Source organism: Corella eumyota, chromosome 6 (assembly GCF_963082875.1).
Source record: "Corella eumyota chromosome 6, kaCorEumy4.1, whole genome shotgun sequence".
Lineage (NCBI taxonomy): Eukaryota > Metazoa > Chordata > Ascidiacea > Phlebobranchia > Corellidae > Corella > Corella eumyota.
In genome coordinates, this window is record NC_137495.1 from 6,291,064 (window position 1) to 6,303,911 (window position 12,848).

General features: G+C 28.1%; 2 protein-coding genes across 9 annotated transcripts; both read left to right on the top strand.

The window, feature by feature from the left end:
* Positions 1 to 1,194: 1,194 nt before the first annotated feature.
* Positions 1,195 to 5,590, top strand: LOC145754867 (kelch-like protein 12). 7 transcript variants are annotated; one of them, XM_082571018.1, is made up of 14 exons: positions 1,195 to 1,421; positions 1,584 to 2,377; positions 2,518 to 2,641; positions 2,951 to 3,104; positions 3,354 to 3,565; positions 4,202 to 4,351; positions 4,461 to 4,565; positions 4,626 to 4,658; positions 4,769 to 4,798; positions 4,892 to 4,927; positions 4,999 to 5,037; positions 5,124 to 5,150; positions 5,238 to 5,273; positions 5,361 to 5,557. In XM_082571018.1, the coding sequence occupies exons 2-14, from the start codon at positions 2,316 to 2,318 to the stop codon at positions 5,406 to 5,408; spliced, it is 1,056 nt and encodes a 351-aa protein (XP_082427144.1). In that variant the 5' UTR covers positions 1,195 to 1,421; positions 1,584 to 2,315; the 3' UTR covers positions 5,409 to 5,557. The 7 variants fall into 7 exon arrangements, with proteins under 7 accessions (XP_082427144.1, XP_082427147.1, XP_082427148.1 ...); XM_082571021.1 differs by lacking the exon at positions 5,238 to 5,273 and having other exon boundaries at positions 5,361 to 5,556; XM_082571022.1 differs by lacking the exon at positions 4,999 to 5,037 and having other exon boundaries at positions 5,361 to 5,555.
* A 211-nt stretch (positions 5,591 to 5,801) lies between these two features.
* LOC145754861 (uncharacterized) lies at positions 5,802 to 12,480 on the top strand. 2 transcript variants are annotated; one of them, XM_082571005.1, is made up of 15 exons: positions 5,802 to 5,971; positions 6,066 to 6,124; positions 6,759 to 6,882; positions 7,399 to 7,546; positions 7,839 to 8,059; positions 8,177 to 8,338; positions 8,639 to 8,728; positions 8,953 to 9,062; positions 9,310 to 9,433; positions 9,898 to 10,054; positions 10,128 to 10,345; positions 10,784 to 10,933; positions 11,075 to 11,158; positions 11,345 to 11,384; positions 11,898 to 12,480. In XM_082571005.1, the coding sequence occupies exons 1-14, from the start codon at positions 5,900 to 5,902 to the stop codon at positions 11,345 to 11,347; spliced, it is 1,722 nt and encodes a 573-aa protein (XP_082427131.1). In that variant the 5' UTR covers positions 5,802 to 5,899; the 3' UTR covers positions 11,348 to 11,384; positions 11,898 to 12,480. The 2 variants fall into 2 exon arrangements, with proteins under 2 accessions (XP_082427131.1, XP_082427130.1); XM_082571004.1 differs by lacking the exon at positions 11,345 to 11,384.
* Positions 12,481 to 12,848: the final 368 nt, after the last annotated feature.

Genomic DNA, 12,848 nt, shown 5'->3' on the forward strand with positions numbered 1-12,848 from the left:
AATTGCATTGTTTTTTTTTGGTTATATCTTTATCGTCGATGTGAAAAGTCGAGTGCGCGACTTATATAGAGTTACATCACTTACTTCGACCCAGTCTTGAGGTGCAGTGGCAGTTTAGGATATTATAGATTATAACTGCCCAGTAATTAAGCTGCTGATTAAGTGCTGGTTCAGCGGGAGTTCATATCGTTTAAAGCGCCTTACCCGAGGGCGCTACAGCATAAGATCAGTGGAGATTGAACCCTTGACCTCCTGTGTGGTGTAGCAAGTGTTCTTACCACTACACCACACTGCCGGTAGAAAAAATAATGTAAATGTAAAATTGCATTGTTCTATCCTGTTAATCAATATTTTACACTAGCCACGATCATATTATACATTTAGATGGCTTAAAGTTTTTTCTGTCATCAAACAATGTAGTTTTATGTGAGGGGGATGAACATGGAATTTTACATCCAAGATATTTTCAATCTGTGATTGACCTCCATACTTGTAAGTAATTATTAAAAAATTATTTAAAACATTAATTATTGTAAATAAAAAGTAATCGAAGGACTCTAGATTAGTTATACTACAACTGTTTTTATATTTAAATAAAGAGACTTCAGGTCTTAGGTTTAATTTTTGTAACATAAATAAAATATCTTTAAATTAAAGTAGTTGGATTAAAACTAGGCTGATAATGTATTTCTTTAAATTGACACTTAGTTGTTTATTCGAATATGAAATTTAATCCATATTTAGATGAATATATTAAGTTTGAAATTCCTTCTGAAGTGAGTGACCAAAACATTTCGTCAAGTTCACAAGACAAGTCACCAACCTCTCAAAATGAGCAACCACTTTCTGATGGGTCAAATTCTAAAGACAGCTTATCAACCCAAAGTGTCCTAAACTCTCCAAACACTCAGTCAACTTCTCAAAGCATGGTGTCAAATTCTGATAACAGATCAGAAATTTCAACTTCAAGAAAACGAAGCCATGAAACTGGGATTAGTGTAAGCAAGGAGCATTCAAAACGTCAGAAATTGGACCCAGACACTAAATGTGAAAATGATGACTCTACTGATGACATTGATGATTATGGTCGTAAAAACTGGGAAAATTATAACTCCAAAGCGAATAAGAAAAATGCTAAAAAAAAGAAGAAAAAGCATATAAACAGAAAAAATAAAAACAGACAATAATGGGACTTTAAAGATTAAACATTGTTTTAAAGTTAAATTATTATTTGTCATTTTTTAACTTTTGTAAGTTTTGTTTTATTGTATAGTAGTCTGTGCTAATTAGAAACTTTAAAGCTGTGTAGAATAAGTTTTTATATTTTACTTGTTTATTCAATTTTTAGACTTTTTTAGGTTGAATGTTATTTACGTTAAATTATTGAAAGTCTGAAGTTTACAAAAAAACAAGTTAAATAGGTATGTTTTAAATTTTGTTATTTTACTTTATTTTGTAACAGCAAAGCTATAAATAGGCTTATACTTTTATTTTGATTACATAAATTTGTCATATGATGCATAAATTCGTCACAGACATCAAGTGGTTATGTTTAAAGGAAATTTAAATGTTATGTTTTTTAGGTCAATTTATCAAGTTTAAAATTTCTTCTGATATAAGTAAGCAAAACATGACGTCAAATTCTAAAGACAAGTCAACCTCCCAAGAAGACAAGTCAACTTCCCAAGACGAACCTCCTACTTCTCAAGACAATTTGATAACTCCTCAAGAGAATCTAACTACAAATCAAAACAAACTAAAACCTTCGCAAAACAGCTTGCCAACTTCTCAAGACAAACCACCTTCTTCTCAAGACAATTCGATAACCCTTCAAGGGAATTCTACTACAACTCAAAACAGGCCAAAAACTTTTCGAAACAGGCCTAATAAAATTTCTAAAGAAAGACAGCCAACTTGTCGAAACCGACCCCCTGCACCTCTTTACACAGGGTCAAAACATTTTTTAAGGGAACGTAGCCATGTAAACTACAATTATTCGAGCATAAAACATTCCAAAAAACAAAAAACTGATTAAAATATTTGATGACAATGGTAAACCTGGTACTGAAAAAAAATTTATTTTTGTCCACATTTGAATTCCAAAAAAAGTTAAAAAAGTAGAATTAAAAAAAACTTATATACTTTCTAGTTTAGATGTTATTTAAAACAATTTATAGTAGTTATTTATTGTGCTTTTGTTTGTATTTTTATTTTTAGTGGTTTGTGTAAATTAGACACTGTGATTTTGTAGAAACTATTTTTTTTAAATCTTTTTAGATATTTTTTAAAAACAGAATTTAACTCCTGCAATTAAAATGAGTGACGGTTTGGAATTTAAGGGATCTCATTTTGACAAAATCTTCAGCAAGTTAAATGAGTAGGTTTTAATTTTTTTTTAGTATAAACTTTGACTTAAATATTGCTTTGTAATAAGGGGCCAGATTTTACACTAAGACTCTAAATAAAAATTTATTTTCAGTTTTTCTAGCTTTGTGTTAACTGTTAATGTGTTTTTAGAGACAGGCAAACAAACAAGGAATATTGTGATGTCGTAATTAAATCTGACTCCACTGAATTTCCCGCAAACAAATTGATTCTTAGGTTGTTTTCTGAGTTTTTGGACAAAATGTTCACTGCTGAGGTATGTTGTTAAAATTATTTTTAAAAGAAGGCAAAAATTACAGAGTTGTTTTAAAAATCTTTTAACTATTCATAATTTTGTAATAAAAATTAGAGTTTTGTAAACATCTCGGTGAAGTGAAAATTTATGGTTGATATCAAAAATATTTTTGAGTTCAAATTTCTTTAAAAAATTGGTATTTATGCACAAATTTTTCTCAATTTAAGAATGGTTCTGTTGTTATTATTCATATCTTTTTTTTGTAGAATTAATTGCATATTTATTAGCCACTGGTTGTAAAAAATTAACTTTATAAAAAAATCTTTTTAGATGAAAGAAAAATACAATTCTATTGCGGAAATCGAAAATATTAAACCACAAATCATGGAAAATATTATGACATTTATATACACTCAAAACATCGTCATAACAAAAGAAAATGTTTATGAATTGTTAATGGCAGCAGATTACATGGACTTAACAGGTATTATCTGGGTTTGGGCATTAGTTAAGGCACTTCACATTGTTACTAAATATTACGGCAGTAAGAATTTAGCGCATTCGCTTTCTTAACCTAATTCCCAATGCCTAAAGACAGCACCAAACTCTCACATAAATAAAATAATGCACTAAACCGGGCAATTTAATACCAGGCTGGATTGGTAAAAGTTATTTTCAATATGCATGTAAAGTTGTTTTTTTGTGTATGTTTTTTAAACATGATCATGTTTAGAGCTTCAGCAATTTTGCCTTGATTACCTCATTCAAAAAATAGATGTTGAAAACTGTTTAGAAAGAGTTATGTTTTTTCATCCAAGAAAACATGAAGAGTTAGTTACAACATCTGTTGAATTTATTTTAAATAACATTGATGCTGTAGTAGCACAAGAAGCATTTCTTGACCTTACCTTCGACATTGTTGTTCTTCTTTTAAAAAATCAGAAGGTAAACTTTGTTATGTGATTTTTTAAAATTTAATTTATGTATATCAACGTTTGTTTTTTTGTGCAAAGGTAATTTGATTTAGGCAATTTTATATATCAGTTTATTTGGTCAAGTAGTTTTTTTAAAATATACCAAGATAGTTACTTGAGCAAGTATTTCTTATTAATAAATTTTTGTTATTGACAAGTTCTTAGTAGTTTGGACATATTTTTTAAAAAGGGTTTGGTAAAATAACATTATACTGGGGTATTTCTTGTGAGATAAAGGTGGAAATGATGTCAAGAACTTTATGAACTAGTTAATTAAAGTTAAGAACCGGCAGCATGGTGTAGTGATAAGAATACTTGCTACACCACCATGAAGTCATGGGTTCTATTCCCACTGTTCTACAGTATAAACCCCAGCTGAACCAGCACCTAATTAGTAGCTTAATTACTGGGCAATTATAATCTTTATAATATCCCAAACTGCCACAAGCAACTCAAGATTAGGTTGGAGTAACTGATGTTACTTTATGTTAAGGTTGCGCATTCGACCTTCCCACATCAAGGATAAACTTATATATGTATACAAAAAAAAAAAAATTCTTTTAAATTATTTTAAAATGTTATCAATTTAATCTTATAATCTGTTTAGATGTCTACAAAAGAGATAGGTTACAATTTAATAATAAATTGGATTAAAAAGGATGAAGAAAAAAGGAAAAAATACATTGATTCACTTTTTTTATTGCTTGATCTGTCTAAATTTTCAGAAATTTTTCTATTAAATGTAATAAACACTGAGGTATAAAAATATTTCTATATTTAAGTAAAGTAAGATTAAAACATGAATTAAATTTTGCATATTAAAAAAATATTGAAATGTAACACTGGTATTTTTTCAAACTATTTAGGAGCTAATTAAGAATTCAGCAACTTGTTTAAATGCCATTGTCATATCTTTTGGAAATGAAATTGGAATTTTAAAAAATTCAATTGCAGTGAAAAATGATGAAATGGTATGCATTTAATATACAGTAAAAGTTGCAATAAAAAGGTAAACAACATGTATTTTGCAGGATTCCTTAAATGAGAAAATTTATAATTTAGAGGTATGATATTAAAAAACTTTGTTAAAAATGTTGCATGCAATATATCTTGAAATTGTAATTTTTTACAAAAACAAATTTTTAACATATATCATTTTTTTATGTATTTTTAGAAAAAAAGTGCCTTTAGTCTTGGTACACAGGTAAAGAAGTCAATGTTGTTATTTAAAATTATAAATTTGTTGCTCGCTTTTATTATTATTACTGATACATTCTATTTTGTCATGCATTTTTAGAATTCTGAAAAAGGTTTCTCCGGTTTTGTTATACCAGTAAGAAAGTCAATGTTTAATTTATTAAATACCAATTTATTATTTGCTAAAATTATATTCACATTTTTTAGAATTTCAAAAAAAAATCTTACAGACGTTTTTTTAATTCGGTAAAGAAGTTTATTTCTTAATTTAAAAAATACAAATTTGTTTTAAGCACACATAAGGTATACATCTCATTTTTATGCATTTTTAGGATTCTAAAAAAGGACTTGGTACACAGGTAAAAATGTCAATATTTTAATTTAAAAAGTATGAATTCGTTATTTGCTTTTGGTATGTGTTTATTACATTTTTTATGCATTTTTAGAATTCTGAAAAAAGTCCATTCAGTTTTAGTACTGAGGTAAAATAGTCAACATCATAATTCAAAAAGTTTAAATTTTTTATTTGATATTATTACATATACATTATATACTTTATGTTCATTTAGAATTTTGGAAATGGTTCCTTCAGTTTTGGTGCCCCAGTAAAGAAGTAAATGTTTAAATTTAAAAAAATTCTTGTATTTTTTTTAGGAAATGATTGTGCTAATATTTTTTAGAAAAAGCTCTATATGTTGTTATTGTTTTTTTACTGAATGATGACTAAACTTCAATTTACTTGTGTTTATTTACTGTAATAAGCAACTAAATTTTTATTTTAAAAATTAAATTAAATTTTGTCTTTATATTGTTTGGTTTGTACAGATTTGTTTAGTCTATAGAATTGTTCATTTAATACATTGTTAGTTTTTTTATGTAACTATTTCGTTGATTGTTTCATTTTTACTTTCAAAATTAATTTTACTTTATTTTAACTGAAATCAATGGTAATAAAATGGTTTTTCATATAACTTATCCTATTCTTTTATTAGTTAATACTGTATTTTGTATTGTTGTTATTATTTATTGTTGATGTTTAAATTTTATTTCTACTTTCTAGGTTAAACATTTAGGGTATTTTTTTAATGTTATGTAAAACTTTTATTTAATGGATAGTACATCTGGGACAAAGCGAAATGTATTCACAAAAACAACACCATCTAAAAAAGCAAAGAAGGAGGTATAAAAATGTTTTTATATTATTTAAATTTATAAAAGTTTTTTTGTATTTATTTTAAAAAATTTAACTCTTTACCTTTATTTTTTAAAAACAGAAAACCGAAGTTGTATTTAAAGGAAATCATTTAAACAAGATATTTGAGAAATTAAACAAGTAAGTTGGCAGCGAGGTGTAGTGGTAAGAACACTTGCTACACCACACATGAGGTCGTGGGTTTGATCCCCACTGATATCATGCTGTAGCACCCTTGAGTAAGGTACTATAAATGGTATGAACTCCTGCTGAGCCATCAGTTAATCAGCAGCATAATTACCGGGCAATTATAGTTTCTATAATATCCCAAACTGCCACAGGCAACTCAAGACTGGGTTGGCGTAACTTATGTTACCTTATGTTTAAGTCGCGCATTCGACTTTCCCACATCAAGGATAAAAATATATACAAAAAAAAAGTTAAAAATGTACAAGCCTGTGTCTTTTTTTAACCACACCAACAGTTGCATTTATTTTGTAATTTTGATTGCTTTTGCTTTTAACTTATTTTTATTTTAAGTGGACTTTTTTTAAATATTTTCTGAGTAACATGTCTATTTAGCATCTTACCCAAAAATATTGGACTTAAACAGCAAAGTTAACACTTTTTTTAACCGCTGGGAATTGCGATTCAAGGATAATATAATTTCTAACGATTTACAAACTATACTAACTTTTTTTCAATTATTTTTGATAGTATACTATTTTAATGTTCAAAGTATTAATTTGTTTTCAACAGATAAATTTATTTTTAGTGATAGACAAATAGGGCACTTGCTGACTGATTTTGTTATGAATGTGGATTCAAAGTGTTTTGTTACACACAAAAGCATTCTGGGAGAATTTTCAGATTATTTTAAACAAATCTTTTGCAATGGGGTGAGTTAAACAGTCTTGATAGTGTAATTTTTGGAGAAAATGATGTGTATTTAGTTTTTATGTAAAATATGGTATTTTGCCACTGTTAAAAAATGGTTATGGTTGCAACAAGTATTTTTTCTGGACAGCATACATCAAGACAGATATTAAAACATTTATCAAGACATACATCATGTTATATATTCAAACAGTTATTAAGACATGTATTAAGACATACATCAAGGCATATACAAAGTATATATCAAGACATACATCATGGCCTATACTAAGATATATATCAAAACATATATCAACTGAACTACAAAACACACATCAAGGCATATATCGAAACTTACATCAACACATCTGTCAGAATATACATTCAGACATCTATTAAAACATACATCAACCATACACCAATACATTTAAAAAAAAAAAAAAACATTTATAAATATATGCAATGCAATTATGTATGCATCAAGATATATAGTGGGTATTAATATAATTTTTACCAGTTTTTTAAACGTTTTTTAACAGTCAATGAGTCACAACAGTGCAGTAATAAGACCTTGTTCATCAAAGAGAATGGAAGAAATTCTTATTCTACTGTACACCGGCAAAATCTTCATTTCAGAAGAGAACGTTTATGAATTACATTCAGCTGCAAAGTTGATGAAGTTACCTGGTAATAGTTTAAGTAATACAGGAAACTTATACCCAAACTGGTTTTATTTTGAAGCACTAAAAGGCACTAACAGTGCTAATTTTTGCCAAGCTTAATAAAGATATTTGCAAAATTATATTGAAGCAATATTTTTGAAATAACAATCATTTTTAAAAAATAGTGTGGTGAACTGGAAACTAGGCCAGGCTTACAAGCCTAACAATAAAGCTGTAAAACACCTCATTACCTAAATAAAACTCATTTAAAAAAGTAAAGTTTTCAATTTTGTATTATTCATATTTGTGTTTTTTAGAGCTAACTAAATTTTGTGAGGACTACTTTAACAAAAATGCCGATCGAGAAAATTGTTTTCGCTACTACTGTTACATGTGCAAAAATCTGCCAAAAAGTGCTATCAGTGAAAGTTTGACTAAACTTTTGTGCCATAAATTGAAAGAAATTTTGAAGGAACAAGAGTTTTTGCAATTAGAATGTGACAATGTGTTGTTTTTGATTCAATTAAGAAACAAACAGGTTAGAAAATGTAGGCATATAAAATACTTGGTTTTTAATCTTCAATGAGAAATTTAGCTCTTTTTAAATTATGAAGTGATAAATGTTTGAATAACTTAACTTTTTTTTAATTTTTAGAAAAATTCTTGTATAGTAAGTGAAGAAAACGTTTTTGATGCGATTTCAAGTTGGGTTTCTTTTAATGAAAAGCATCGAAAAAAATTCTTTTTCAGGTTGTTTTCTGAACTAAACCCTGCAAAACTGTCTCAAAAGTATCTGGAGACAGTTTTAATAAACAAGGTAAAAACATTTGTACCAATACCTAAACAATGAAATAATTTTTGAAAAAAATAAACACAGGAAAATTGCAAAAATATAAATTTATGTCCTTATGCTTTTGATAGTTTGCAGCTAAATGTCTACATTTTTTTTACATTATATAAACCAAATTTTAAAGGATTCTGCAAAGATATGTTTAAAGTAATAATGTAATATATTGTATGCAGTAATATTGTAGTTTATGTAACTTCTACTTATCTTCTTATGTAAAACCAAAAGTAACCAAAAAATATTAAAAAATATTATTATTTTATAAACCAGACATTGGTAATGGATTCAAATAGATGTTTGCAAGAACTGACCAAGAATCTTGTTAAATTGATTGGGTCTTTAAGAAGTGGAAACCATGAGGTACAATTTAAAAAATATTTTAAAAGTTAAATGTGAAGTAATTTTCAACAAGCAAGGTGGAGCAATTCAAATTGAATTTAGGACATAATGGTATAATGTTCAGAGCTTTACCCAATGTACCTAATATAAAAATAAATATGCTATGGTAGTCATTAAATTTAAGGATTTTTTAAGTGCTAGTTTGTGTTAATAAAACCTCTTCATTTTGTTTCATAAATACCCAGGTTGTCATAGATGATGTTAAGCCTTTCGTTAAAATTCATGGAGTTATTGAAAGAAAAGGCACTCTTTATAGGGGCACCCACATACAAAGGATATTCCAAAAACTAAACAAGTAAGTTATCTATTATTATATGTACTTTTTGATTTATTGCATTTTACAAAAGACTTATTATAAATAATTTGTTGTTAAATTAAACATAAAATTTAATAAAGGATTAGGAATTTCATAGTAACGTAAAAAAGATAGTGAATTGTAAAATTTACTTTTTTTGTATTTACTTTTAAAGTGCTATGGCATGACTGTGCTGATAGTTGAAGTTAAACCCAAGAATTAGTAATAATTACAATAACTATTTTAGTGAAAGATTATCAAACAAACTTTTTTGCGACGGTGTTATTGATGCCGGCACGACGCAGTTTTCAGTTCATCGTTCCATAGTTTCAGCATTTTCAGAATACTTTAAAAAGTTGTTCTCAACCAAGGTAAGATTTGCCTCCTTACTACTTACAATTTTTTTATGTGTTGTTTGCTTTTAATAAAATTATTGATAGAAGTGTTACAAGTTTTAGTATGACACTAGGTATTAACTCAACATCGACCAGCAGCCTGGTGTAGTGGTAAGAACACTTGTTACACCACACATGAGGCCGTGGGTTCAATCCCCACTGATCTCATGCTGTACCTCTTTTAAGTAATGCGCTATAAACAGTATGAACTCCTGCTGAGCCAGCAATTAATCAGCAGAATAATTATCGGCCAATTATAATCTATAATATCCCAAACTGCCACAGGCAACTCTAGACTGGGTCGGGATAACTGATGTGACTCTATGTTTAAGTCGCGTATTCGACTTTCCCGCAACAAGGATAAAGATATATACAAAAAAAAAAATTTAATCTGACACTAAGTACCAATTTAACATCTAAAATTTTTTTTTTAATTTTAGCCTGTTGCTAATTTTAAACAAGTAGTTAACGTGAAGGACGTCATTCACCCTATGGTAATGGACGATATTTTGAGTTTTATTTACACAGAAAGACTTGCGATTACAAATGATAATATTTTTCATCTCCACTCTGCTGCTAAATACCTAGGAATTCCAGGTAAATTTAAAATTTTAAATTGTAATGTTGTAAAATTTTTAAATACACTTTGCTATTTGTTGTTTTATTTTAGAAATCTTGGATTTTTGCAAAGAGTTTTTGAGTCAGAAAATGAATTTTGACAACTGCCTTGAGTTTTTAATGTTTTTCAACTTTGAGAAAATCGGATGCTCTTCTGTCGATGGTGAAAATTTCCGCGCAATCTTTTTCGAGAAAGTTATTTCAATGAACGAATATTTGGATTTGCCTTACGAAGACATGTTTTACTTGTTTAATCTCAGAAACAAAATAGTAATTACTGCTTTTAAACTATTTTTTATCTATTGATATTGGAGTGGTAAGAACACTTGCTACACCACACATAAGGCCGTGCGTTTAATTCCCACTGATCTCATGCTGTAGCGCCTTTGAGTAAGGCGCTATAAACGGAATGAACTCCTACTGAGTCAGCACTTAATCAGCAGCATAATTATCGGGCAATAATAATCTATATAATATCTCAACCTGTCACAGGCAACTCGAGACTAGGTTGGAGTAACTGATGTTACTCTATGTGTAGGTCCACATTCGACCTTTCCACATTGTGGATAAAGATATATACAAAAAAAAACTTTGTTATATTTAATATGATTTTTTAGTGTAAATTTTTTATTATTTTTTTAATTATTGTCACATTTTTTAAATTCAAAGCTAAATTCAAAATTTATTTATTTAAATGTGATTTTTTAGACTACTTCCAAGGAAGTGGTGTGTGATGCTGTACTAAAGTGGATAAAACATGACGTTTACAATCGGCAAAAGTTTACTTACAACATGTTCGGGATGATTGATCTTTCTGAATTGAGTGAAAAATTTGTGAAAGAAACATTTATAAAAGAGGTAAGTATTGCCTTTTATTTATTTTAATATATTGTTGATATAGAAACTATACAACTGAATTATGGCATGAAATTTTATTGTCATATCTTAGACTTCTGTTGGTTGTGGGGGACAATTTTTTTACTTTATATTTCTGTACAGAAAGTAATCAAGGATTGCAGTAAGTGTATGGACAAGATAGTCAACTATCTTCTTAATCAAGTTCAATATTTAAAAGACACACAGGTTAAAAAACATATTATTTAAGCTTATTTTAAGTTCTACCCAGATAACCTGCCTTGGCAAAGTAATTTGATAGCAACCTTAGCAATTTAAACTAAATATTGCCTTAAAATGTGTTGTCCACTATTTAATTTGCATGTCTTTCTCATTGGAAAAACGGAATTTAATATATTTTCAACTTTGTATTAGTAAAAGAGAATGTCTGCACAATCAGACCCCAGACTATTTGGTAAGTAAAAAAAGGGATAAAACATAACAAAATGATATAAATTGTGATTGTATAATTGCTTGTTGTTAATACCATCTAGTCTGGGGTATAGCTACTGTTAAGATATCTAACTTTTAATTTTTTTTTTTGTATATATCTTTAACCTCGATGTGGAAAAGTCGAATGCGCAACTCAAACATAGTGTAACATCAGTTACTCCAACCCAGTCTCGAGTTGCCTGTGGCGGTTTGGGATATTATAGATTATAATTGCGCAATAATTATGCTGCTGATTAAGTGCTGGCTCAGCAGGAGTTTATACCGTTTATAGCTCCTTACTCAAGGGCGCTACAGCATGAGATCAGTGAGGATTGAACCTACGACCTCATGTGTGGTGTAGAAAGTGTTTTTACCATTACACCACGCTGCCGGATAACGTATATTCTTTCTATTACTAAACATTTATGTTTGTGTTAGGTTTACTATAATTTATGTTTTATGTGAGTGTTTTAATTGGGTAAAATATTTTTTGCAGGTATCTTCTACAAATAGTGTTTCTTTTATTGATTTGTCAAAAGCAGGAACCTCAAAGTCAAAGCCAAAATAAAACAACAGAAATATTCAAAACTAAAACTTGCACAAAGTTTCAAGTGTAGCTGCAGAAACAAAAAGAAAATATAAAGTAACAACAATAAAATGATGACAGGAAACAATATTAATAAAACACTTGCAACAACAACAACACGAAATATTTACAGCAACTACTTCAAGAAAGTAACAACAACAATATTATAAAACGGTCACAAAAACCACGATGTATAGCAGTAATGTCACTATTTTTATAAAAACACAAGTAAAAACATTATGATCATACATATTATGAAAAAGTACTTTTTTGTTGTATTTTTGTTATCAAAAGTGATTGTCCATAATTTTTTAATTGATTTTTATTTAGCAATGCAATATTTTAGTTTATCTAATTTACATCGTATTAAGATAGTATCTTCAATTTTTATATTTTGTGTATTATGGTTTTTATTACTTTTATAAAAATCGTTGCCAATTATTTACATAATTTTATCTGAAAGAGATTCTTTAATTACCTTTTAATTATTTAGGTTTTTGTTAAGGTAAATTAGGGTTGTTTAAAAATGACTGATAGTGAAGAATATAAAGGGGATCATTTTGCCAAAATATTTAGCAAATTAAATGAGTAAGTAACAAATTTAAAAATGGTTTTTAAAATTATTTTTGCTAAACTTTATATTTTTTGTTTGTGTTAAATATAACTAAATAAAATAACTACTCTATGTATATTTTTTAATTATTTTATGGTTGTTACAGGGACCGAAAAAACAACAAACAATATTGTGATGTCAAAATCAAATCTGATGACACAGAATTTTCTGCACACAAACCGATTATGGGTTTGTTTTGTGAATTTATGGAGAAGTTGTTTTTTTCTGAGGTAAATATAAAGATAGCA

Excerpts from the sequence above, each read along its gene's own strand:
- LOC145754867 (XM_082571017.1), top strand. The coding sequence starts at position 2,316 with ATGAGTGACGGTTTGGAATTTAAGGGATCTCATTTTGACAAAATCTTC. Across the intron at positions 4,352-4,460 it reads TAAATGTAATAAACACTGAG|GAGCTAATTAAGAATTCAGC; the intron begins GTATAAAAATAT and ends CAAACTATTTAG. Across the intron at positions 5,151-5,360 it reads AAAAAGGACTTGGTACACAG|AATTTTGGAAATGGTTCCTT; the intron begins GTAAAAATGTCA and ends ATGTTCATTTAG.
- LOC145754861 (XM_082571004.1), top strand. The coding sequence starts at position 5,900 with ATGGATAGTACATCTGGGACAAAGCGAAATGTATTCACAAAAACAACA. Across the intron at positions 7,547-7,838 it reads AAAGTTGATGAAGTTACCTG|AGCTAACTAAATTTTGTGAG; the intron begins GTAATAGTTTAA and ends TGTGTTTTTTAG. Across the intron at positions 8,729-8,952 it reads TAAGAAGTGGAAACCATGAG|GTTGTCATAGATGATGTTAA; the intron begins GTACAATTTAAA and ends ATAAATACCCAG.